Consider the following 23,585-nt stretch of genomic DNA (forward strand, 5'->3'; position numbering starts at 1 on the left):
CGGGCGCCTCGTTTGTCGGTGGCTGAGGCTCGGGTCGCCCCTTCCCCGCCGCGCCGGTTCGGCCGGTCCGCCCGTGGTGCTCAGAGGGGCCGATCCGCGGCGCCGGGGCTCGGCGGTGCCTCCCGTCACGCCGCGGGAAAGTGCCGCGTCGTCACCCGTCGTCCCCGGCGGCGGGAGGGAGTGGCCGCAGGGCCGGGCTGGGCAGGGCGGCGGGGCCGGAGCGCCTCCGTCGCCGCCCTCGCTCGCCGGTCCGACTGCAGTGGTGCGGGCCCGAAGCGGCTGGGGCAGGTGCGGGGCTCGGGGCGCTGCGGGAGGCCGGGATCCGCCGGGGGCGGAGGTGAGAGCTAGCGGGGCCGGGAGAAGCCGGCGGAGGGTCGAGCCGTCCGCCTAGGCCGCTGCGGATAGAGGGGTCCGGGCTGAGGCCCCTGCACTCCCACTCCGGGCAGGTTCCCCAGGCAGCCCTGCGGCAGACAGCCCGGGCCGGCACGACGTACGTTTCCGCTTGGCTGCTGCTGGCACGTTGCGGTGCGCGGTGAGTCACCGGCTGCCCTGCCCGACTGCCTCCAGGGGCTCCGGGTGCCCGGCTCCGACCTGGGCGACCCGCGCGGGGCCGGTGTCAGTGACCGCGGGCACTGACCGCCCACTCGAGGACCGGCTTCTGTCTGGCAGGCGGTGCTGCAGTGTCGGTGCAGACGCTGGAGGCACTACTGAAGTGAATTGCCCTTGATTTTAGTGATTCACTCTCTCTACCTCACAAAGAGAGCTTGCTTCTTTTTTTTTTTTTTTTTAAAAAAAAAAAAAAAAAAAATCAGCATCTGGAAGTGCAGCAGCTGTTACATCTCATCATATCGACAGCTCCCTGAAAGTAAGCAGCGTCAGGATGGGAGTTGGCCTCTTCTCCCAGTTGACAGTAAAAGGACCAGTGGGGATGGCGTTAAGTTGCACTTGAGGGTGTTTGGGTTGGATATTAGGAAATATTGCTCTTCTGGAGCAGTAACAGTGCATTGGAATGGGCTGCCCATGGAGGTGCTAGAGTCACTGTCCCTGGAGGTGTGGAAGAACCATGTAGATATCTTACTGAGGGACATGGTTGGTAGGTGTGGTAGGAATGGGTTGCTGGTTGGAGTCAGTGACACCTCAGAGGTCTTTTCCAACCTTGGTGATTCTGTGATTATATATTGAATCAGTAGCTCTTTACTGTGGTTAACAATAATCGGAGGTCCTGAGAGCTATACTGCCTCTGTGATACTTAAAAAGAAAAACTTAACAAAGTTTTACATATTGTAGAACAAATCTTAAGGGTTAGAGGTATACTGAGAATGTGGGGAACAAAGTAATTCTCAGAAGATTAGAAAGCTTTTAGGCAAGTAAAAATGCCTGATTTATATATTGCTTACAGTGAAACTTTTCTTTTTTTTAAACATTATACATGAACTATGATATCCCTATCAGCAATAGGACAAGCCCTTCTAGCACACCTGGCATTTCAGTCTGTCTTGGTGCTGTGACAGGTCTGAAGAACACTGGGTTCCGCTTGGTAAAAACTTTTTTTTTCTAATTGAAAAATATTTGGGTGTTTTGATTACAACTATTTTTGTTATTAGTATGAAATAAGTGTGGGAAGGTTCTTAATTCCTTTTTCTTTTTTTTTTTTTTTTTTTTTTTTGCTCATTATGTGCCTCACTTTGCACTTGAGGGCGATCATTTAATACCGGATGATTAGACAATCCCTGCACGCCCTTCCTTTGGCTTCCATGTGGCTTTGTATGCCCTCTGGCACCTCCCCGCAGTCGCTGAAGGAAGTTCTGTCCTTGTCCTTCTCTCTCTTTCTAACACAGAATAAAATAATGTGAGGAATGAAGGTTTTATACTTAATGCACTTAGAACACAAACAGTGTGTTTTTGATTGGGGTCAGCTTCACTTCATCTTCAGTAGGATGCTTTCTTTATTGTTTTCTTTTTTTGTGTACATCTTGATCCTTTTGTTTTTAACATCTTTTTGTCAAGTCTGTATGAGTTCTTGTGTCCCATTTTGTGTCCCCCTTGGTCTCACTGTGTTCAATAGAATTTTGTGTCTGTGACAACAGTTAATGCAACCTGGGATGTAACATTTAATTGAAGTTGTGGTTGCTTTGGGAATGGTTCCTGACATAAGGATCGAATTTTTCTCTCAGAGAGTGGTCAGGCACTGGAATGGCTGCCCAGGGAGGTGGTGGAGTGGCTGTCCCTGGCAGTGTTCAAGAGGTGTCTGGATGAGGAGCTGTGAGATACGGCTTAGTGGTTTATAGTAGCAGTGGCAATGGGAGGATGGTTGGACTAGATGATCTTGTAGGTCCTTTCCAGCTTTGTGATTCTATGACTCTCTGAAATAAGTAACTGACTGCTGCTTGTTCTGGAAAGCTGCCAACTTGTGTGTAGCTGTCACTGGTGACGGCTGCTTCATTGCTCTGCTTCACGCATTTAAGTAAAACAGATATGCATATTGTCATTTAAACATGAGAAGTTTAATAGCATTTGAGATCAATATTCCAATTACTTTTTTTCATTTCAGGCTCTGCTTGAAAAAAAAACCAATGTTGCCTGTTGAGGCTCTTAAGTACATTGGGTTTGTTTATTAGCAGGAGTGTCTACTGAAAGGCAAGAAGGGGTTAATAAGAATGGCAGAAAATATGACCGAGCATAAACTCTGAAGCCTGTCTGATTTCTGGATAGTATCTTCTTATCTATGTTAAATTTCCTATCTCCATTTGTTGGTAATCTTACCATTAACTGTCAATTTCTGTATTTTGGAGTAATAACCTGAAGAAAAAGTTTTGAAGTATGGTAGTGTCATTGAGATTATTGGAAAATACGGAAACAAATGCAATTACTTCCTATTAAACTTAAGTAAAGAAAATGATTAACTTGCTTGTTCAATCTCCAAATCAAAAGCTTCCTGCTTTTAACATGAGCTCTGTTAAAATTTTCCGTCAGATCTGGAGTCCATTGTTCCCCTTAGTGTATACAGACCTTGTCTTTGGGAACTCACCTAGGGGCTGAGGTTGACTGTTGAGAGTCAGTATGGTTATTTCTCAGATACAAGAGTGGCCTTTTGGGTCTGGCCATATTTTTTAAACCAAGTAACTGTTGGAACTCGACATGATTCATGCTGCTTCTTAAAGGGGTAAATTTAAAGATGACTGAACATTGTATACACAGAGTTGGTTTTTTTCTTTTTTTTTCTCTGCATTGATTTTTCTTACATCCCTTCTTTTGATTTTGTAAAAGTATAAATGAAGATTTTCTTATATGTGGTGAGTCTATCAAATTTCTGAAGTCAACTTCTGGTTACAAATCAGTAGATGGCAGTACTGATGTAATTTTTGCCTCCTAGTACATACTTCGCTTTGGTTGTTTCAGAATTTTTCCTTTGTCTCGTTAGTTTATTAATACAAAGTGTTCTGGTTTGCAAGAAGGAGAAAAGTCTCTTTTGTTGTTGTTATTTGCTGGGATTTTTAAGTAATGTTTTCATCTACTTCTGTTTCATTATGTGGCTTTATTTTGAAAAATCTTTGCTGACCATAACGCAGCACTAGAGCAACGGGGTGAAACAAATACTTTAGTAAAGCTGACATGATGCGCGTGTGTTTTCCGTCTAAGCAGCCGAACTTGCAGATGTGCAGCATGGCTGCTGTGATGAACATTTCATAGAAAGTTAGATGCATTAAAAATGTGTCTGTAAAAGCAGAAAATCTCACTGTGGCTTTCTGTAATGATTTATATCCTTAAGAAATGAAACTGAATTTTTGAGAGCTCTTGGCGGTTGATTCTGTTTGTGGCCTGGAGTGTACATAATGATTTTCTTAAAAAGTATTTTTTTGTTTATTTAGAAATCACTTAAGCACAGGCTGGTTCCACATTCAGCAGTAACAAGGAGTTCCGGAATTTGTAGAATTCCAGAATTTCTGAAGCTTTTATTCATCTTCTTTGAGGGAAATTGGAAACCCTTGCTGGAAAGTTTGTTGAGGACTGAAAACTGTTGAAATCTTTGATTTCCTTGTGTTTCGTTTTGTTTCCATTCTTTCATGTCTCTTACATACTGCTTGCTTCCTGATTTTTGATATACAGCTGTGTTCAGGCAAGCCATTTATATTCAAGTGCTAATCTGAATCCCTATGTGCTGCAGAATTAGTTTTAATTATATACCATGGTGGATTATTTTGACATGATGAGCTATTATGTCCCAATTACATCTGTTATTTTTCTTTCCTTACCTTTTGTGTATTCTCTTTTTTCTTCTTAACCATTTAAAAGAAGACAAAAAAAAAAAAAAAGTTAATGCAGCGCACACAAACTGCTACTGACTTACGTTGAGAACTCAGTGTTTAGAAAGCTGCTGTTTGTGCAGGCTGCCAGGTCAGAACTTCACAATGAGTTTGATGGTAATGTGACATTTCTCAGTCCTGTCTGGTATGGATCTTGCTCTGTTTCCCTCTTGAGGCTGCTTAGACAAGTGCAGAAGAGTATCTTGGGGTGGAAGGGACTCGGGAAACAGAAGTAGATGGAAAATGTGAGGAGATGCATGAGCCACAAGAAAAAGACTGTGGGAGCAATTTAGGTTTCAGAGTTCTCTGGTTGGCAAATGATTGGGAAGGTGAAAAGGAAAAGAGTGAAGGATTGGGAGGGGGGGAACAATGTATTTCAGGCAGCTGTTGTTATGTGCTATGTGTGAGGATTAAGGAGTTTGTTTGCCTTTCCACCCAACCAATTACAGAAGACTGTGCTGTGTACTTGGCTCAGAGGACAGGCATAGGGGAAACAGAGCAGTGAGCTTCTGATGGTACTGCTCAGAGGGCATCCATCTTGTTGAGGACAGTGCCTAGCAGTGAGTACTCAGGACCATATGGCCCAAGGTAGGGAAGCAAGTCCTACAGCTGTCAGACAGGACTTCCCCCTCATGCTGTCTGCTGGCCATGCTGCATCTGTGGGTCGTTGGCTATCTCACAGAGGTGAGGAGAGAAAAATGTGAAAACAACAGCACTTTTGTTTGTTTGAATTAAAACTGTAAGTTCTTTGTGGAGCTCTTGAAGAGAGGCTCCCTGGAATCTTTTCAGTCACTGTACATGGCCACAATATTGAACTATGTTACTAGCTGAAATTAAGCAGCAGATCAGCAGAGAATTGATAAAACAAAATGTTTCTAGGAGATTTTGGCCAATGATCAGTTGCTCAGTGGAGAATTCCTTCATGCTTTGCAGTGAGTAGTTGGAAGAAGAATGACTTCAAACAAAAAAAGCTTTTACAGGAGGGAATGTAAACTCATGTAACTTGATTAAAAGGCAGAATCTTATCAGTATGAACTCTTCTACATTGTGAAGTTTCACAGAAGGCTGGGTGCAGTTCCTTTCTAAAGGATGATAAGGCGGACGTGCTAATTTTGTACAGACAGCCTGGACCCCACCAATTACTGTCCTGCCCATCCTGCCTAAAGAGAGGCTTTTAAGTGGATTAAAGAGTTGTTCTCATTTTTTAAAGCTATTTTGTTCTTACTTCTTTGAGAGAAAGAGGGAAAATGTATTTTTGCAAGTGGAATTAGTCTTATGTATGTGAGTTTTTTTTAATCACATTACCTAATCCTTTTCCTCTACAAATTGTTAAGGGAATAAGCTGGCATTTCTCAGTGGCTGTTCAAATAGTGGATATTGTGTAAAATGTTTGAGTGTCTCAAATTTTCAAACATATAGTTACTTTATGTAGGATTTTTCTTCTGTTAAAATTTCCTTGGGAAATTTTATCTCAGAGAGTGGTGCAAGTTGCTGCTGTGCAGCTTACCAGGGTTGGGAGGAAGCAGGGCCTCTGCAATCATGCAAGTATTGCTTTTCTAACTGTTGCCTTTTCTTCATCTGTAGCTTCATACTTCCATTTATTTTTTCTTTAATAAGCATATAGCTTTACTTTTTTGGAAGTAGTATATCCGCAGGTTTACTCAGAGGAGCTACAAAGTAATTGCAACGTAACTTGGCCTTCAAAATACAAGCACATTTTTTTCATTTACTTTCATTTCTGACTTTAAATGGTCTGATTTTTGGGTGGTGCTGTGTGCAGCCAGGAATTGAAGTCAATGATTCTTATGAGTCCTTTCCGACTTGGGATATTTTGTGACTCTACTGTTATCAGAATAGTATGATATTAATATGTATATATATATAATACTGTGATATTTGATATGATATCCCGTCCCCCACCTCCGGAATTGGAATTTAAATTACCTTCTCTGTAGGATAACTTAACTCACTGTGTTGTGGCCCTCATATTTTAGGGGAAAAAGTCTTTGACACCTTTTTGCAGGTATGCTTTTTAAAAATTTTTTTCCTGACAGGTTTTTGTAGCTGAAGGAAAATGATGGAAGAGAGCGGAATAGAGACAACTCCACCTGGTACACCCCCACCAAGCACAGCAGGATCTACTGCTGCCTCTGCTACGCCTGTCTCATTAGGTAAAGAAACTTATTCTGCAATCACATTTAATCATGTGTTTTGAAGTACAGCCATTCATCCAAAAATGTGTCACAATCAGCATGATTACGATGCTCTTTGGACTAATTTGGAGAATTAAAACTATTCTTTTAATCATGGAAGTCTGCTTGTTTGGCATTTTTTTTGACATACAGAATATTTTAATTGTATTTTTGTTCTTGAATTTTTTTAATGAAGTTACGTGTGTACACTTGCAGTTTTTTTAAGGATATGAGTCCAGAAAAATTGTAACTTACACTGCAGTGTATAATTAGAATATCAACGTAGAAAGGTGTTAAAAAAACAAATTTACACTCTGGTAGGGAGTAGTAGTATGCCTGGATAATCATTTTTTAATACTGTAGGTGGAAATCAAAGCCATGTGTATAATCAAAGAATATTAGGATGTTATAATCACAAAATAAACAAGAGAGTTAGGCAAAGCAGACTGTGATAACAAAAGAGAATAAATAGAAGGCTTACCCCTATCCTGGGCTCACTCACAAAACACCAGCAGAGCAGATCTCCAGAAGAGATCCTTCCCCTCTGGTAGCCAGCTCTTCAATAGGTCTAGGAGGGGTGCAGCCTGGCTCCACCCCTTCCAGCAGTACAGGTGAATTGCCTTCAGCTGTGCTCCTCTGGCTGACTCATGGCTCACCTCAGGTGATCAGAAGTTCAGGCCATGACTCAGCAGTTCCCATACACCATGTGTGTATTGTATCTGTTGTTTTTTTTTTTCCTAAGAATCTGAGCAGCAAGTTCTGAATACCAAATATTTTTTTTTTTTTTCTGGTACATCTTCTAGTTTGTGCAGTGACCTCCAGAGTACTGTGTATTTACCCTATGGGGTGTGTAAGGCAATCCACTACATTGTGAGAAGAAATCATTAGAACTTCTGTTGATATATATTTTTATCCATTCCGGTTCCTGCAATTGAGTGAAGTAAGAAAACAAGCTTTGTGAGTAATATTTGCTGTAGCCCTGCAGCGTTTACTTGATTGGTCTGTGTGTCAGTGACATGTTGTACATGAGATGTCCTGATGAAAGAGTAGATGTTCCCTAACACAGAGAACAGTACCTCTCTTGCTTTGTCACTTTCCATGTACTGCAGTGTTGTCTGCGAGGTTTAGTGGATTTATGAATTATGCTATCTAGTTTTAACTAAACTAACCCTCACAAAATGGGTTTGTGGCCTAGAAATATTGCAGTGGAGAGATCACAGATCGATTATAGTTTAATTATGTGACTGCCAGTGAGCAGCAAGGAAATGACAGAGCTGACACTTCTGCTCCGCATAAGAGTGTTTGTCAGATCTAAGAAGTTGGCCAACCTCCTACTGCCAGTATAACCCCACTGAGCCACATGTCCCTTAGTATCACATCTAAACATTTTTTTAACAACACCAGGAATGGTGAATTGTCCACCTCCTTGGGCAAGGGAGCGAGAAATGCAAAAAGTGCTAGAGGATGTTTCTGATGCAGGTAATTTTATAAGAACAACTTCTAAATGGTAGAATTTTTACAGTACTTTAAGATGAAGATTTATCAAAAACTTCTTTTGTACCACACGGATGTTTGCTTTGTGGCAAAGTGCTCTCAAGGGTTGTTCAGCTTAAAGATGAATTAGAATCATAGAATCATAGAATTGCTCAGGTTGGAAAAGACCTTAAAGATCATCGAGTCCAACCACAACCTAACCATACTACCCTAACTCTTAACAACCCTCTGCTAAATCATGTCCCTGAGCACCACATCCAAATGGTTTTTAAACACATCCAGAGATGGTGACTCAACCACCTCCTTGGGGAGCCTATTCCAGTGCTTAATAACCCTTTCTGTAAAGAAGTTTTTTTCTGAGTTGCGTATTTTTCTTCTCTAAAAAGACAAAATTCCTGACCTGTTCCATAATGACAGTGCCAGCACTGTGTTACCTAGCAGATATTTTCAAAAAAGGTTGTTTGGAAATGTTTCCATCATTATGTAATGCTTTTGCTGAAAATGATACAAGTATATTGCCTATACAAACTCTCACGTCTGTGCACTTTGATAAGTTATTTAAAAATCTTCAAAAGAATGGGTTTGTGGATTTTGAGTGGATTTTGAATCCTTTTCTTGAAATATTAAAAATTCAACGTTATTGTACATTCTGTTTGTTTCTTATTAACTTGCATGAATTTACAAGCTGAATTTAAAAAAAAAAAACTTTGTGTAACTGTGAATGGGAGTGGAAAATGAGTATCCTAATGTAGTAAGCACAGTGAGTGATGTGCTTCCTCCATGTGGATCTATGTATTTTTGTGAAGCAGCTTTTCCACCTATGACAGATATTAAAATCACATGTCAGAATAAACTGACCACGAGACCAGACCTTTGAATCAATCTATTGCAAAGTGTTAAACCAAGATTTTAAACAATAGTGAGGCTTATTCAGTCACATTTTTCTCACTAAAAATTCAGTATTAATGATAGTGTTATGTAGTATATTAATGCTTGAATTGAAAGCATGGGATACTGTCCCCACGTAGCATCCTTGTCTCTAAAATGAACAGACACGGATTTGATAGCTGGACCACTCAGTGGATAATTGGTGGGATGACTGCACTCAGAGTTGCTGTCAGTGGCTTGACGTCCAAGTGGAATCCAGTTATCAGCAGTGTAACAGGAGTTAATATTGAGATTGCTGCTATTTAATGTCTCTAATGCATGGAGTATGGAATTGAGGGCACTCTCAGCAAGTTTGTGGGTGACACTGAGTGGTGAGATCAGTATGTTGGAGGGAAAAGATGTTGTGCATCTTTTCACAGGCTTCATAGGCTTCACAGGCTTGCGAAGTGGGCCTGTGTGAACCAGATGAGATTTAACAAGTCCAAGTATAAGGTCCTCAGTCTGGATCAGGGCAATCCCACACCTGAATACAGACTGGGACAAGAGGTTTTAGAGAACAGCCCTGCAGAGAAGCATTTGGGGTTTCTGGTGAATGAAAAGCTTGATATGAACCGGAAGAGTAATGGCTTTAAACTGAAAGAGGGGAGGTTTAGGCTAGTTTTTAGGAGGAAATTCTTTACTTAGAGTGTGGTGAGGCATTGGAACAGATTGCTCAGAGGAGCTGTGAATGCCCCAACCTGGAGATGTTCCAAGTCATGTTGGATGGGACTTGAGCAGCTTGGTCTAGTGGTAGGGGCTTTGAAAATGAATGACCCTGTAGGTCCTTTTCTACCCAAATCAACTGTGCGTGTGCCCAGTTACTGTTTCTGGTACATACTGATAGTATTTAGATGAGTGATACTACATTTCAGGAAGAATGGTGCTAGCTATAAATTTCTGAGGCAACCTTCAGCAACTGTTAATTCAGTAGACAAATGCTAGCTCATCTTCCTAGCTTAAGGCAAATAGAGTAATGCAAAGCTACATGGCTTACATAATACTGTCACTAGGAATTGATTGAAGTCAATGTTTTTTTGCACATTTATGCAGAACTAAAATTTCCTTTGAAGGGCAAAAAGCAGATGATTTCAAAACTTGCTTGTAAAAACCTAACCAATTCTCTAACTGAATCAGTTAGGCTAAGGCTTAATACTTCTAAAATCTTTTTTTTGTTCTTCTCTCTCCCAGCTTTATCCAGTCCGCTTGCTACACCAAGCATATCATCTCCAGCATACTCTCCACCTTTGCCAGCAGCAGTGGCTCTGCTTCCTCCTCCTATAATGACTTCAGCTACACCTTCATTCGTGCCTTCTGCAGCAGTTTCTACTATTGCTCCACCTCTGGCTCCTGCCCCAGCTCCTGTTACCTCTTCAGCTTTTAGCACCTCTCTGCCCCAGTTCTCTGCAGCTCCTCCACTAAGCTCCACAACTGGTTCTGGTCTTTCTGTACCTCCCACTGGTCCACCCATTTCAGGATTTTCCCTGTCTTCAACCTATGATATTACCAGAGGTCATGCTGGTCGAGCACCACAAAGCCCACTGATGCCATCATATTCTGCACCTTCAGTTACAGGTAACTTTTTTGTTTGTTTGTTTACCTTTTCGTTTGTATGCTTTTATACTGATGAGAGAGACAGAGTGAGGGATCTCTTGGGTGTTTTTTTCCACCACTCTGCTAGAGTCCTACAAGTTCAAATTCTTAGTATTCCAGCTACATTTAATTAATGTAGCTGCACGTGGCAGGAGAGAGAGTAGTCTTTAGAACACAGACATGGTCTGGAACAGAGTTCCCTTTTGCTGAGTTCTACTAGTATCTCGACTTACAGAAAAAACATTTTTTGTGAGCTGTGTTTTTTGTTATCTTGCACAGGAAAGTCAGCTGAACATGAACAGAGAATCAATTCTAGCCCTTGTAGCAGTATCTCAGGCTGTAATCTCATATATAATTTATCTATAATATACTGCTCTTCCCATGAGACCAGCTTCTGTTTTCTTGTTTCCAGTCACTAAATTGCATTAGGGCAGCTAAAAATAAACATCTTTTATGCAAATGGTTGCTGTAGTTGCTGAACTGATGTCATTTTTGCTAGTGGAATGGAAACTTGGCTGTTGGATATCAGGCCATGGTTTTACTGATGCTGGTGATATCTCCTTTAAGTGGTCTATATTAGGCAAATGTTTATAAAGACCTCTCATTTGGGCAATATAAGATAAAAATAACTCTTGATTTCTTGTGTTGGAAAATGCTGGATATTTCTATTGTTTTTCTTTTGTCTTCTTTAAAATATGTAAAGATTTTTGGTTGTTTGCTCCTCTTTCTATTGCTACTGTTTTCCAGTGTGCAGGGTTAGAAATTTTCCTACCTCTTTTTATTATGTATGAGAACATTCCTGTCTCTTTGTTCAAAGAGCAACACCCATTTCTCTTTTTCCTCTACAGAGGGCTCTAGTGAATATCTGAGTACAATAAAAAGTACCATTATTAAACTAACCTGCTAAGAAAAAAAACATTGTTTAATTTTACATGTGATGTACAGGCATTCTCAATTCTATTGGTAGACATTGTTTGAACGTGTTTACAGTGGTTATATCTGCTAACTTTTAACAAGCAGAATTGTTCTGGGACCTTCAAGAAATGAAGCAAATCTGCCCAGTATTCTTTTATTCTTCCTGCACAATTTCCTATTAAACAATGCAAGCTGCTGCATTTTAACAAGTATAGTACAGCAAAATAAATGAACATTTGTGTTTTATTTCTCCTTCTTGCTAGGTGTTTTGGCAGATCCTATTACTCAACAAGCATCTTTCTCATCACCTTTGGCTTCTGGAACAGGAAGTGGTTCTGCAATCACTTTTCCTGAGGAACATGAAGACCCCAGAGTGTCTGCTGCCCAGAGTGGAGCACCTGCTGGAGGTCTGTGGGGGTTTATAAAGGTACGTTGTTTGTTTTTTTTTCATTTGTTACCATTCACAAGGAGTTGTGACTTCTTACTGACTGTAGTAAGATGTATGTAGGTTGGAGATTGGGGAATTGTTAATTATGATTGAGCCATAATGTTCTCAGTGTGTTAGCACTCTTGTTTTCTAAAGATCAGATGAAATCTGGGAGGCTAATAAGTAATGACTGCAGAAATGCATCCTGGATTCAGTGCTAATGAACTAGCATCATAGTTACAGCACCTTGTTACAGTTACCTTGTTTCTATTCTGGAACTAGTCTTAACTTTGTGCTTTTTTTATCTCCAGTGTTTTTAACAAATGATTTACCTTTCTTACAGATTTCCTTTAAATTAGATAGTGCTTGAAAGAATCTAAAATTGACAGATTCTTGGATTGGAATAGGATGAGACTATTTCAGTTCCCTGAATCTGTCTAAGATGGCAGTCTTACATATAAGTTCCAAGATTGGTTGGCATATAGTGTATCAGAAACAAAGTTGATACTAATGTAATCACCACACCCCACTTCTTGAGTACCTGTTGAGCAATTGAGACAGTACCTGAATTTTCAAGAGATTTGTATTTGCAGTTTGCCAATATGGAAGATTCTCCACCTGTTTGGATTTCTGTTGACTTAGCATCAACTTGATAGAAATTCCAAATCTAATTGCATTACAGTTCACAGTGTTGTGACAACTTTGTGCTCTTCGTTGATAGAAAAATGTAGATAATTTGTCCCTGCTTTGTGATAGACCAGTGACCATAAAAGGCAGTCTGCACAGGAGGAGAAACAACTCCAGCTTTTCAGGAACCTGATAATCTGTAGGGACAGTATATTGTAATTACTAGTTAGGCAGCCAGGCTGCAAGTATTTGTAGAAGTCTTGACTCCAGACCTGGAACTTGTTACTACAAATGTTTCTGAGGATCTCGTAGCATTCCCTCAGTTCTTTTTAAAACAACATTCAAGCTTTCAAACTGTGAGGGAACTGAGGGAGAAATATTGCTGGTCTTGTCCTTGAAGGCATCTTGTGGGTAAATGAGAAATCACAAGAACTTAGATATCAGCAGATGGATGCTACCATTCAGAAAAGTTTCTGGGGTTGTGTGCGTTGACAGAGAAACAGTTGCTGTGGGCTCTGGCTCCAAAACTTCCATTATACTAGCATGAGTAATTGTTTAATTTTCTTCACCAAATTCTGTAACCAGACTTAGTGTTCTGCTCAGTGGTGAGACTCAATAGTGAACTATTTCACTGTGAGATGTGAGGAAATTAATAATTATTAGTCATTCTGTAATATCTCAGTAGATGTAGGATTGTGATTTTTTTTTTCCCTCTGTTAAGCTTGCAACAAAGAAATAGTATTCATACCTATGGGAAAGAAGCCTCGCTAAGGAGAAGTTGTTCAGGGATGATTAAAACTTCTCTGATTCTGGACTTAGTGAAAATATATGTTTGTATACTAAGCAAGTGCTTGTTGAAAAGAAGGCATGCACAGTGCTACCATGTGTAATGCTTGTCCTGTAGTGAAGCAAATGTAATCATATGCAGTTTAAATGTTACACTTTAAAGAGTCAGTCTACTGAAGAAATTTTATAAAAGGTTTCAGTAAATTGGTTTTCGGGCTTTATCTGTCAGTTACTCAGCACTGCTGTCTTTTTTTCACCCTGTGACCTTACCTGGCTCTAAATAAACTTGTGAAGAGATGCAGACAATCATTAAGACTGCTTGCAAGACATGGGGTAGCATATGTATTTATATTTAATCATCTTCAAGGTTTGTCAGCAGCTCCACCTATGATTTGGCTGGAGTGTACAGAGCATTTTTTCCATATTGTTTAGAATCTATTTATAAGTTTTCAGCTTAATTGCCCTAGAAATATTTTTTAGTAATGGATTCAAAAATAGATCGCATTGTCTTTAGGAAGGGTAGAAAAGAGACCTCCTTGGCTTAAGTTAGCACAATCTAAATCTAGCTGTGTGGGCTTACCATGCCTGTAGTTAGCTTTGGAAACCTGCAACCTCACTAAATGCTCAGGGCTTCTTGTCCCAGAACAGGACTAGATCAATTGTGTTGCCCATTACTGCTGTTGAAGATGTTTCTTTTCAAGTCATCTGAGAAATGCATTAATGCAGAAGAGGATGGTAGAGATTATATCAAGTGCATGTTGTACCCAAAGAGTTGTGCAGTGATAGTCTTCTCCTGTAGCATTACACACTGATGAGTGAGAAACACTAGTTGTTAAAAAAGGTAAATGTGATAAGAAAAAGGCAAGACAAGATTTGAAAAGAGTTGTTTGTTTGCTTTGTAATTGTAACATGGAAATCTGTCTGATGAAATGCAGGGTGTAGCTGAGAATCCCATGGTAAAGTCTGTTCTGGATAAAACCAAACATTCAGTGGAGTCCATGATTACAACACTGGATCCCGGCATGGTTCCATATATCAGTAAGTATTTGTGACAAGCCATTACATAACATATGCAAATAATAGGTTAATTTAATAGCATGCTGCTTACACAGTTGAAGTTCCTGTATGCAGTATGCTAATTCAAAGGCAGAATATTGTACTGATTTCTTAAGCATATTGTCCAATGAGCTACTTACTCTGGAGATTGGTTTCTTTTATTTGTGTCTTTAGGTTCATTTGGCTTCAGTATTTCACTGTAGTTCATTTACTGGCATAGTAATTCCCTTTTAATACAAATTGTGAATAGTGAGGAAATAAATAAAAAAAATTGGTGACGGGGTCTTCTGTATAATCTCTTTGTTCCATACTTTTTTCTCCCACTGTGTCTCTATGTAAGCGTTACGAAGTTTAAATTAAAGTATTCTGTGTATCAATCCTATTGGATCAGCTATTTTAATTTTTTGTAAAATTACACATTAATATTAAAACAAGTCAAAAGATTGGCAGATTGGTAAAATAAGGGTATTTATATGACTCTAGAGACTTTGTTCCAATTTTGATGTGTTTCACTTTCACTGGCAGTATTTATTTATTTATTTGTTTGTTTTCTTTTTAGGGAATGTAGCAAATTTACAGTGAATCAAATGAGTAGGAAAGTTAAAATTTTTAAAAACAGTTCAGTGAAACCTGCTGAGCATTTGTGAGTGCTGAGCCTGGAAGAAAAAGCATGATATTTCAACTGAACTTTGAGAATTACTAAGAGGGAGAAACTTCATGGTATTCTGCAATTTTTGTTTTTTCTAAAGTAGATTGTAAGATGTAAGGTTTCTATTTCATTAAAATACATAAGTGAAGACATAGTTTGTCTAGGATGGTGGTTTTTTTCATCCAGAGAGACCTGAATAGGCTGGAGAAATGGGCCCATGAAAGCCTAATGAGGTTCAATAAGGCCAAGTGCAGGGTGCTGCACTTGGATCAGAGCAATCCCAGGTATTTATACAGATTGGGGGAAGATCTCCTTGAGAGCAGCTCTGTGAAGAAGGACTTGGGGGTCCTGGTGGATGAGAAGCTGGACACGGGCCAGCAGTGTGTGCTTGCAGCCCAGAAGGCCAACTGTGTTCTGGGCTGCATTAAAAGAGGAATGGCCAGCAGGGAGAGGGAGGTGATTGTCCCCCTCTACTCAGCTCTTGTGAGGCCCCATCTGCAGCACTGCGTCCAGGCCTGTACAGGTCCCCAGTACAGGAAAGATGTGGAGCTCTTGAAGCAGGTCCAGAGGAGGGCAGTAAGATAATCAGAGGGCTGGGAGCACCTCTGCTATGAGGAAGGTTGAGGGAACTGAGATTGCTTAGCTGGAGAAGAGAAGGTTCCAGGGAGACCTCATTGTGGCCTTCCAGTGCTTGAAAGGAGCTTATAAACAGGAGGGGGAACGGCTGATTTCAAAGGTGAATAGTGATAGGAGAAGGGGGAGTGGTTGCCTGAGGAGGTTGTGGATGCCCCATCCCTGGAGACTTTCAAGGCCAGGCTGGATGTGGCTCTGGGCAGCGTGATCTGGTGGTTGGTGACCCTGCACATAGCAAGAGGGTTGAAACTAGATGATCATTGTGGTCCTTTTCAACACAGGCCATTCTGTGATTCTATGATCTAAGTGAATACCTCCCAGCAGCTCACTAGTGAGATCTGTCAGAATGCAATGACATTTTTGTACTTTGACACAGTATTCATTGGACAGAGAAGCAGTATGTACAGAAGGAAGTCATTTTAATAATTCCTTTTCTTCTAAGACTCAGAGGAAGCAAGTTCAGCAGTTATCTCAAAGTTCTCTGGATGTTGGAAAGGAAGGTAGCTGTGTAAATCTTGATTCTTGTTGTACTGCATGTATTTTGTAGCTGCACTTTATGGAATTAGGACAGAGATTTGTAAACTTAGCAAAATTTTAGAATCAGTGGAAGTCTTTCCTTCAATAGCAAGAGGCCCCATTCTCTCTGCTATCACTTCATTGCTGCAATTTGAAGCAATTTCAGATTCCTCATGCCAAAGACTGGAAGTACCAAAGCCTCTTGATGAGGTTAGTTAAAAGAATGTTTTCACGTGCACAAATACTACTCCACTAATCTCTTACTGGAAAACGGCTGAACTATTTCACTGGTTCATTGCAAGTATCTCAGTCTAAGGCAAGCACACGGAATGGAAATTTTCTGTCTGCATAGTAAATGTTTTGTCACATTATAAGCATAAAAATCATTATTTTTATGACAAAAAAGGACAAGGAATCTTAAATTTTCTGTGGAACTGACAGTTTATAGCATGAAAGATGCAATGCAATTTCCTGTATATAGGGACTTTAGTTTAACTTGGTGTGGCAGTTCTGTCTCTGGATCAATGAAATTCTTGCATTTCAGTTTTTCATATTTTATATTATTGTTATGCATGACAGATTCATTCATTTCATTTAATGCTGTAATATCTTCTTTTCTGTAGTATCTGTGTTGAACAAGGATATACTTGTGATATGTGATGAACATAATCTATACTTGTGTGGAACACAAGCAGGAGTTTCTTAGTTACTATTCCTAAGCTAGTATGCAGTAGCTTATTACATATGTTACGGGATAGTTTTCAGTAGTTGCTTTAAAATCTCGTCAGCAGATTTTCTATCCCAGGAGCATGCAAACAGGATGAATTTCAGCAAAAGCGCATTTAGTTAGCTTGATTTCTGTGAAGAAAAAATCAATGAGAAAATAGATTCCTTAATGTATTTACTGTCATTGTTTTTCCGTGCTTAGAATAACTGCTCCAGAATTCAATGGTATGTACATACAATTCCATTCAGTAAAATTAGCAGATATGTAAAAAAACAAGAAAGCTTCCAACCCTAAAAAGAAGTTATATATGTTGTATTACTATTCTGACATTTCTGGCAATTCTTCATTAAGCGAAGATATTTCCTGTAATCAAAGTCTACTGAGTAATATGAGCCAAAGAATAAAATGTTTGTTTCTTCTTTTCTTTGAAATTTAGGCATCAAGCTTTTTTTTTTTTTTTTTCTTTTTTCCTTTGGAGGGGTGATGTGGAGCTAGGATTTTTTTCTTAGCTTGAGATAAAGACTGTGGACCCATCAGCAGATGTAATGAGGTGGAATTCAGTGTTTAGCAAAACCACTGGGCTTTGCTCTTTTTTTCTTTCAGGTGTAGTTCAACTGGGTTTTGTTAAGTCACAAGGTCTTGGTAATGACAGGTTAAAAGTCTGTTTCTTTATTAATTTGCTGCTCTTGTTGAAGAAATGCACCCTTGGATGACAAAATCATAGATTGTTTTAGGTTGGAAGGAACTTCTTGAGGTCTTCTTGTCCAAACCCTCAGCTTGAAAAGGGATCATTAGAACCATGTGCCAAGAACTGTGTCCCAGTGGGTTTTGAAAGTATCTGAAGAGGGATGCTCCACAACCTCTCTGGGTAACCTGTGCCATTGCTCACCCACACATTGAAAAAAATTTGCTGATGTTCAGGAGCAACCATTAGTGTTTCAGTTTATGCCCATTGCCTCTTGTCCTGGCACTGAACACCTCTGAAAAGAGCCTCACTGTGTCACCATTGTACCTTTCTGTCATTTATTTGTATACATCAATGAGGTCCTGTGAGCCCCGTCTTCTCTATGCTGAAGAGTTGCTGCTTGTCCTTCTTTCCTTGTGGGAGAGATTCCCCAGTCCCTGAAGCATTTGTGTCAGACCAACATTCTGTTTGAGCAGAAGCTACAGGAGGTGCTGTTTAATAAATGACCACAGAGCTGGTGACTCACTGTAGTCTGTTCCCTTTGGGCTCGATTATCATTCACAGCCAATGGACTAAAGATGAAAAAAGGCATGTCCTGACCTGTTGCTTTTAATGCATGTGGACATACTGTCCACGTGTTTATCGCAGTCACTTAAACTTGCTGATGCAATTTACTTACTCTGACATGCAATGTTTGAAAAAAGTTCAAGCTGTTTTTAAGAATCCTTGTTAAAGTGCTGATGAGTTTTCTGAGATATTTTTGCGTGTAGTAAGTTTGGCAGTAAAAATTACCTAGCTGTGATAGACAGCTGTGAAGTACAACTGAATTCATGAGTCTTTAGAAATATTCTTAAATTTCTTTTAATTCATGAAATGGTTTTGTTTTATTGTTAAAAAAAAAAACCAAAACTTAGTGAAAACTCATTATTCTTCATGGAACTCATCCTTTCCATATGGAAATTCTTTGGAAGTATTAACAATTTCTTGGATCCATGGATGTTTAATAACTAAAAATGCTACTAACTAAAAAAGAGTTGTGGGAAGGAAGGTGAGCAACAGGAAAGTGTTAGAATTTTGCAGTCCAAACACTAGGAGGAAGTGTGATCACTTGAAAGTTTACAAAATTTGACAGTTGTTCACTGGATTCTGTTAACTGAATCTGTGTTCTTCCTTGCTTTTGTAAGAAAGAATTTCCATATCACATCAACACTTCTTACTGCTTCCCAAAATGACAAAACATCCTTAGAAATAAACGTTTCGAGTTATTGTCCTAAATCCATTAGCTGTCATTGAAGGGTCTCCTTTTTTTTTTTTTTTTTCCAGGGTACTGCACATCTCCAAGTTCCTGTTGTTCTTTTTGTGTTTGTTTGTTTTTTAACCTATAAATCTCTCAGCTCATCATCTAACTCTTCCTAATTTGTGCCTGCTTCATGAAAGAACTTTTGTGCTATGTATGAGAAGGAAAATACCAAGTGAAGCATACACTTCAGATGTGGGACATATTTGAACTAGCTTTAATATGAATATAGAGAAATAGATATGTACACTAAATATGTTTTTTGCTTGTTTTTTTAAAGAAACTGGTGGAGAACTGGACATAGTGGTTACTTCTAATAAGGAAGTAAAAGTTGCAGCAATTAGAGATGCCTTTCAGGAAGTCTTTGGGATGGCTGTTGTTACTGGAGAGGCTGCACCGTCTAACATCGCACCCCAACCTGTGGGCTATGCTGCAGGTTTAAAAGTAAGTTAATAGGTAATAATGCTGAAGCATCTCCAGTGAAAAGAGAGATTGTAAAAACTGAAAAAATCTGACTACGTGAAGGGAGATCAACTTGTAAGGTAAGCAAACCGTTGCTTTTTTGATCGTTGGATTTTTGTGAAGTGGCTTGCTGAAACAAGTTTTAATTTCTTGCTGTAAATATACTTACAGCAGATGAAGAATAGTTTTGTCAACCTATTTACAATTTCATTGGCTGCCTCCCTGTTAATTCAGCAGATGAAAGACAGCTTGATCAACGTCACAGGAATCTTCCCAAACAGATAATAATAAGGATAATTAAGAATAATAATCGTTAAAAAATGAGAATTCACTGTGCAGAAAGGGTTAACAAAGAGTGTTTCACGAGATTTGAAAATACCCAGAATATAAATACAAGGTGTATAGGTGGAACCACCTGCTGACCAATAACCAAAAATGCTGCAAAAAAACTATTTAGCGTTCAGTTTCTTAAGTATAAGAAAATTATTCACGAATTAATAATGAAGTAATCTCTCCTAACTGATGTGGCAGTGTTCACAACAGCATTAAGCTACATGTTTTCTCTATGTATTTCTACTGCTATGTCATGGTAGTATTTTCATTACAGCCTGAGAGTGATAACAGGCTTGGTAACAGGTTCTCCTTTGGTCTTACAATCCTGGTAAAGGATTCAGAACAGACAAATCTTATGCTGCAGAAATGGCAGTGGGAGTAACAGGAATATATGTTTATGCTTTAACTAGTAGGGAAATTTGTTACAGCTACAGCATGCAAAGAATTCCAAAGCTAATGTAGATCTTTTTCGTGAAAAAAATAACAAATGAGTCTTATAACTTTTTTTAACTGCTGGGGGTTCCATTCTGATTTTATTTTTTCAGTGCTGTTTTGTTTTTTCAAACCTCTCATATTTTAACTTGAAAAATGCATTCAGTTGTTCTTCTTTGCATTTGTCTGCAAGTACTGTGCTGTGCTTTTTTTTTTGAAGAGACTTGCTTTTCAGGGAGCCCAGGAAAGGATAGACAGCTTGCGTCGTACAGGAGTAATACATGAAAAACAGCCTGCTGTGTCAGTGGAAAGCTTCATTGAGGAATTACTTCCTGACAAGTGAGAACTTTAAGTATATTCCAATGAGAGGAGAAAAGAAAGTAGAATGCTTTTTATAGACTTGCAATGGCCTATGAGGAGTTACTAGCAGTACCTATCTCAGCAGAAGACAGGAGACACTCTGTGTTCAGTACTGTTCTATCAGACTTTATTTTGGTGGTGGTATTCAGCTTTTTTTCCATACATCTTGATAGCTGAATAGACAAAATCGCTGTCTGTTTCTTTCATACTATACAAGTACTGAGCTGACAAAATTAATTAGCTGTTGTAAAACCTGGAATTTGGTAGTAGTTGCTCACTTTTGTGATTGAGCTCTCCTCTCTTCCTCTGAAATTGTATTTTATTCAGAGAGCATATTTGGAGCTGTTCTGGCATTTGCAGTAATATGACTTTTTCAGATGCAAGATTATCATTTTCCTTTCATTGAGAATGTACAGTTTGTGATTTTTTTTTCCACAAATATAAATATTGTGTTTTCAAGTATATTGTAACCTGTATTTCATAACATTCTTTTTGTCATTTTTAATAGTTTTATAATTAGCTTCCAAAACATTAAATAGTTGTTGTTGTTGTTTTTTTCTCTTTCCATCTTTGCGTTTTTCTTCAAGTAATGGAGTCTTGATTCATTTGTTTTCAATATTCTCTGCTCTTGCTTCATTTTTAAAGTTACATTTAGTATCCTTAGTGGAAGATGGATGGTGAATTTTCTGCAGTAAATAGAATTAGGAACCATTTTCATTTTTGTTTAGTGTTCACTTCCATCTAGTCCAATTGAGATGTTTTATCATGTACATGAAGGAGTAACTCTGACAACCAGATTTCTTTTTCAAAATAATTGCTGTTCTCTTCCTTTGAATTTACTAATTCCTTAGTCAGATATTTTTTGTTTGTTCATAAAGTAGTCAACATGATTGAGCTGGCTTAGAACTGCAAGTAATTGAAAGAAATGCTAGCTTTTCTGCCCACGCTTTACAGGCCCCACAAACATTTTAGTCTTCAATATCAGTTACAGTAGAAATAGAATAACTTAACACACGATTTAATTCTTATTGAACAGGTGATTTTGGAAGTTTCCCTGCGCAGTGCTATGAAAATCATTTGAACTATTTTTGACCCTATTTTTTCTGCAGTTAAATGATAGGTCATAGTCATTGAGAGAGCAGAAAGACATTACTTCCCTTCCAAATGCGTATGCTAGGTACTATTTGCAGAAAATATTGCAGTGTTCTTTTTCTGTTATGTTTCCCTTCAGATTCAAACTACTTTATAAATTGAGAGCACTTTATCTTTAACAATGAAGCTGTCTCAACTGTCTTTCATAGTTGCAGGCAGGAGTAGTGCTCTATCAGAAGTGCATTCCGGTGCTGTTTCCCCCTATAAAAGAGGGTGGGAGTGAAGCATTTCTTCCTCATTTGCTCCACTACTCTCTTGTTCTGTCATTTAGCTGTTGTGACTGCCAGTCATTTCTTAAAATTGGAGTCTTGTGTTTCTATTCAGAAGAGCAAGATTATTGCTTTCCACTCTTTAAAGGATAAAATACAAGTTATACACATAAAACAGTGACTGCAGTATTTTGCTTTCTAACTCTTCTGTGATTCTTGGCAATGCTTTTGTGTTTTTGCTTTCCCGGAGTGTTTCTGCTCTGGTATCTCAACTGTACAACTGTTTTGGGAATTGTATACAGTGAGTCATTGATGCATTGCTCCTAGTTTTGTTTGGATCTTATCAGTGTTGTCAGTTTGTTGACAGGGAGAAATGATTTAATGTTTTGCAAGCTAGATACGGAAATATTTTGGGTACTGCTTCAGTAACCACTGCCATTTTTTCAGAGTGATGCCAAGCTGTTCCTGTGACTAAATAACATAAATGTTCATAGTAAGGTTAGACATACCAGAACAGTCTTCTAAATACACATCGTGAATGAGAAATCAGGTTTTTAATTGTTAGGGAAGGCTAAAGTAATGAGAAGCACTCTTGCAAGGACTGTGTCAAAAATGTCCAAAATAATATAATTTGCATCCCCCACTCTCCCTACTTTCTAGTTGTCTTAATATTTCCCATCTACACGCATGGATTGTAATCACACATGAATAAAAATGATTTATACTAATTTTACTTTAAAATTACAAGATCTTCATGAAACTTTATTACAAATACCTGTGCAGTAGAGTTTATTAAATAGCTGAGGTGTAATTTGAGTATTAACATGCTTTTAAACTGAGTGATTTTCAGTACTCAAGTGTGAAATAACTTGCATGTTATTGCAGGTGGTTTGACATCGGATGTCTGATTATTGACGACCCGGTTCATGGAATTCATCTGGAAGCTTTTACCCAGGCAACACCAGTTCCTCTACAATATGTTCAGCAGGTGAGATTATTCAGATTATTATTTTTTTTAAACCAATGGTAGATTCACAGTTCAGACATAAGACTTCAATTTTAATCACCTTTATGATGTCAGTTCTTACTGTTGCTTCACTTAAATCTTTTAGTTTATGAAATGAAGATAAAACATGCTTCTAAGTCATGTGTATGTACTACCTGAGGTGTTTAGTCTTTTGTGGCAAAGAAAGCTTTGTTTGAGAGTCTCATTCTGCATAATTTGGCGTATGGAAGTATTAGTTTTACTTTTCTATTAATCAAAAAGAATTCTGAAAAGAAATTAACTGATAGGAAATAATAGCAAAAAAAATTACTCAAGAAGAAATAATCCCTCTAAAATGGAATATAATTTTATCATTGTTCTATTTCCATCTCTCTGGCTCAGTGACTAAAAATAAACCTTACCAATCTTTAAATAGGTAAAATAAAGATACTTCCTCAGGTGAGAAGGGAAAGCTTTGCAGCTCAAATGATGCACTCAACAAGTGCACCAGGTGCATATGGTGAGCACTCTTACCCACCCAAAAGATGTGCTTTCCTTTTTTTTTTTAACTTACTTCGCAGAAGTTTTTGAGTTTCATCTAATCTCAGCAAAATTATGCAATAGTGAATTGTGGACACAGGCACGTTTTATCAACTCAGTGAAATAGCTAACATTCCATTTAGGCATGAGCTGAGATGACTCAGCTTTTAATAAGTGTTCCTAATACCTAGCTATTAGATGGTTTATTACCAGCAAACTGATAGCATACTGTATTAGCTAGTGTTCCTAGAACTCATTCCTGGTAGATACGTCTCTAGAATTGTGCA

At 38.8% G+C, this 23,585-nt stretch overlaps 1 protein-coding gene across 4 annotated transcripts in view; it reads left to right on the plus strand.

Moving 5' to 3' along the window:
- Positions 1-206: 206 nt before the first annotated feature.
- Positions 207-23,585, plus strand: part of PRRC1 (proline rich coiled-coil 1) — a 28,092-nt gene continuing 4,713 nt past the window's right edge. Inside the window, exons 1-8 of one of the 4 annotated variants that reach the window (XM_042822965.1) lie at positions 207-288; positions 6,359-6,475; positions 10,106-10,489; positions 11,686-11,849; positions 14,198-14,300; positions 19,106-19,269; positions 20,273-20,391; positions 22,659-22,761. In XM_042822965.1, the coding sequence (XP_042678899.1) occupies positions 6,379-6,475; positions 10,106-10,489; positions 11,686-11,849; positions 14,198-14,300; positions 19,106-19,269; positions 20,273-20,391; positions 22,659-22,761 (1,134 nt within the window). In that variant the 5' untranslated portion in view covers positions 207-288; positions 6,359-6,378. Of the gene's footprint in view, positions 289-511; positions 533-803; positions 866-6,358; positions 6,476-10,105; positions 10,490-11,685; positions 11,850-14,197; positions 14,301-19,105; positions 19,270-20,272; positions 20,392-22,658; positions 22,762-23,585 lie in introns of those variants that run through there. The other 3 variants (XM_042822968.1, XM_042822967.1, XM_042822966.1) reach the window with 3 other exon arrangements.

This window comes from Centrocercus urophasianus, unplaced genomic scaffold (genome assembly GCF_019232065.1).
Source record: "Centrocercus urophasianus isolate 14NV4802_14NV808 unplaced genomic scaffold, USGS_Curo_1.0 seq_21, whole genome shotgun sequence".
Classification (NCBI taxonomy): Eukaryota; Metazoa; Chordata; class Aves; order Galliformes; family Phasianidae; genus Centrocercus; species Centrocercus urophasianus.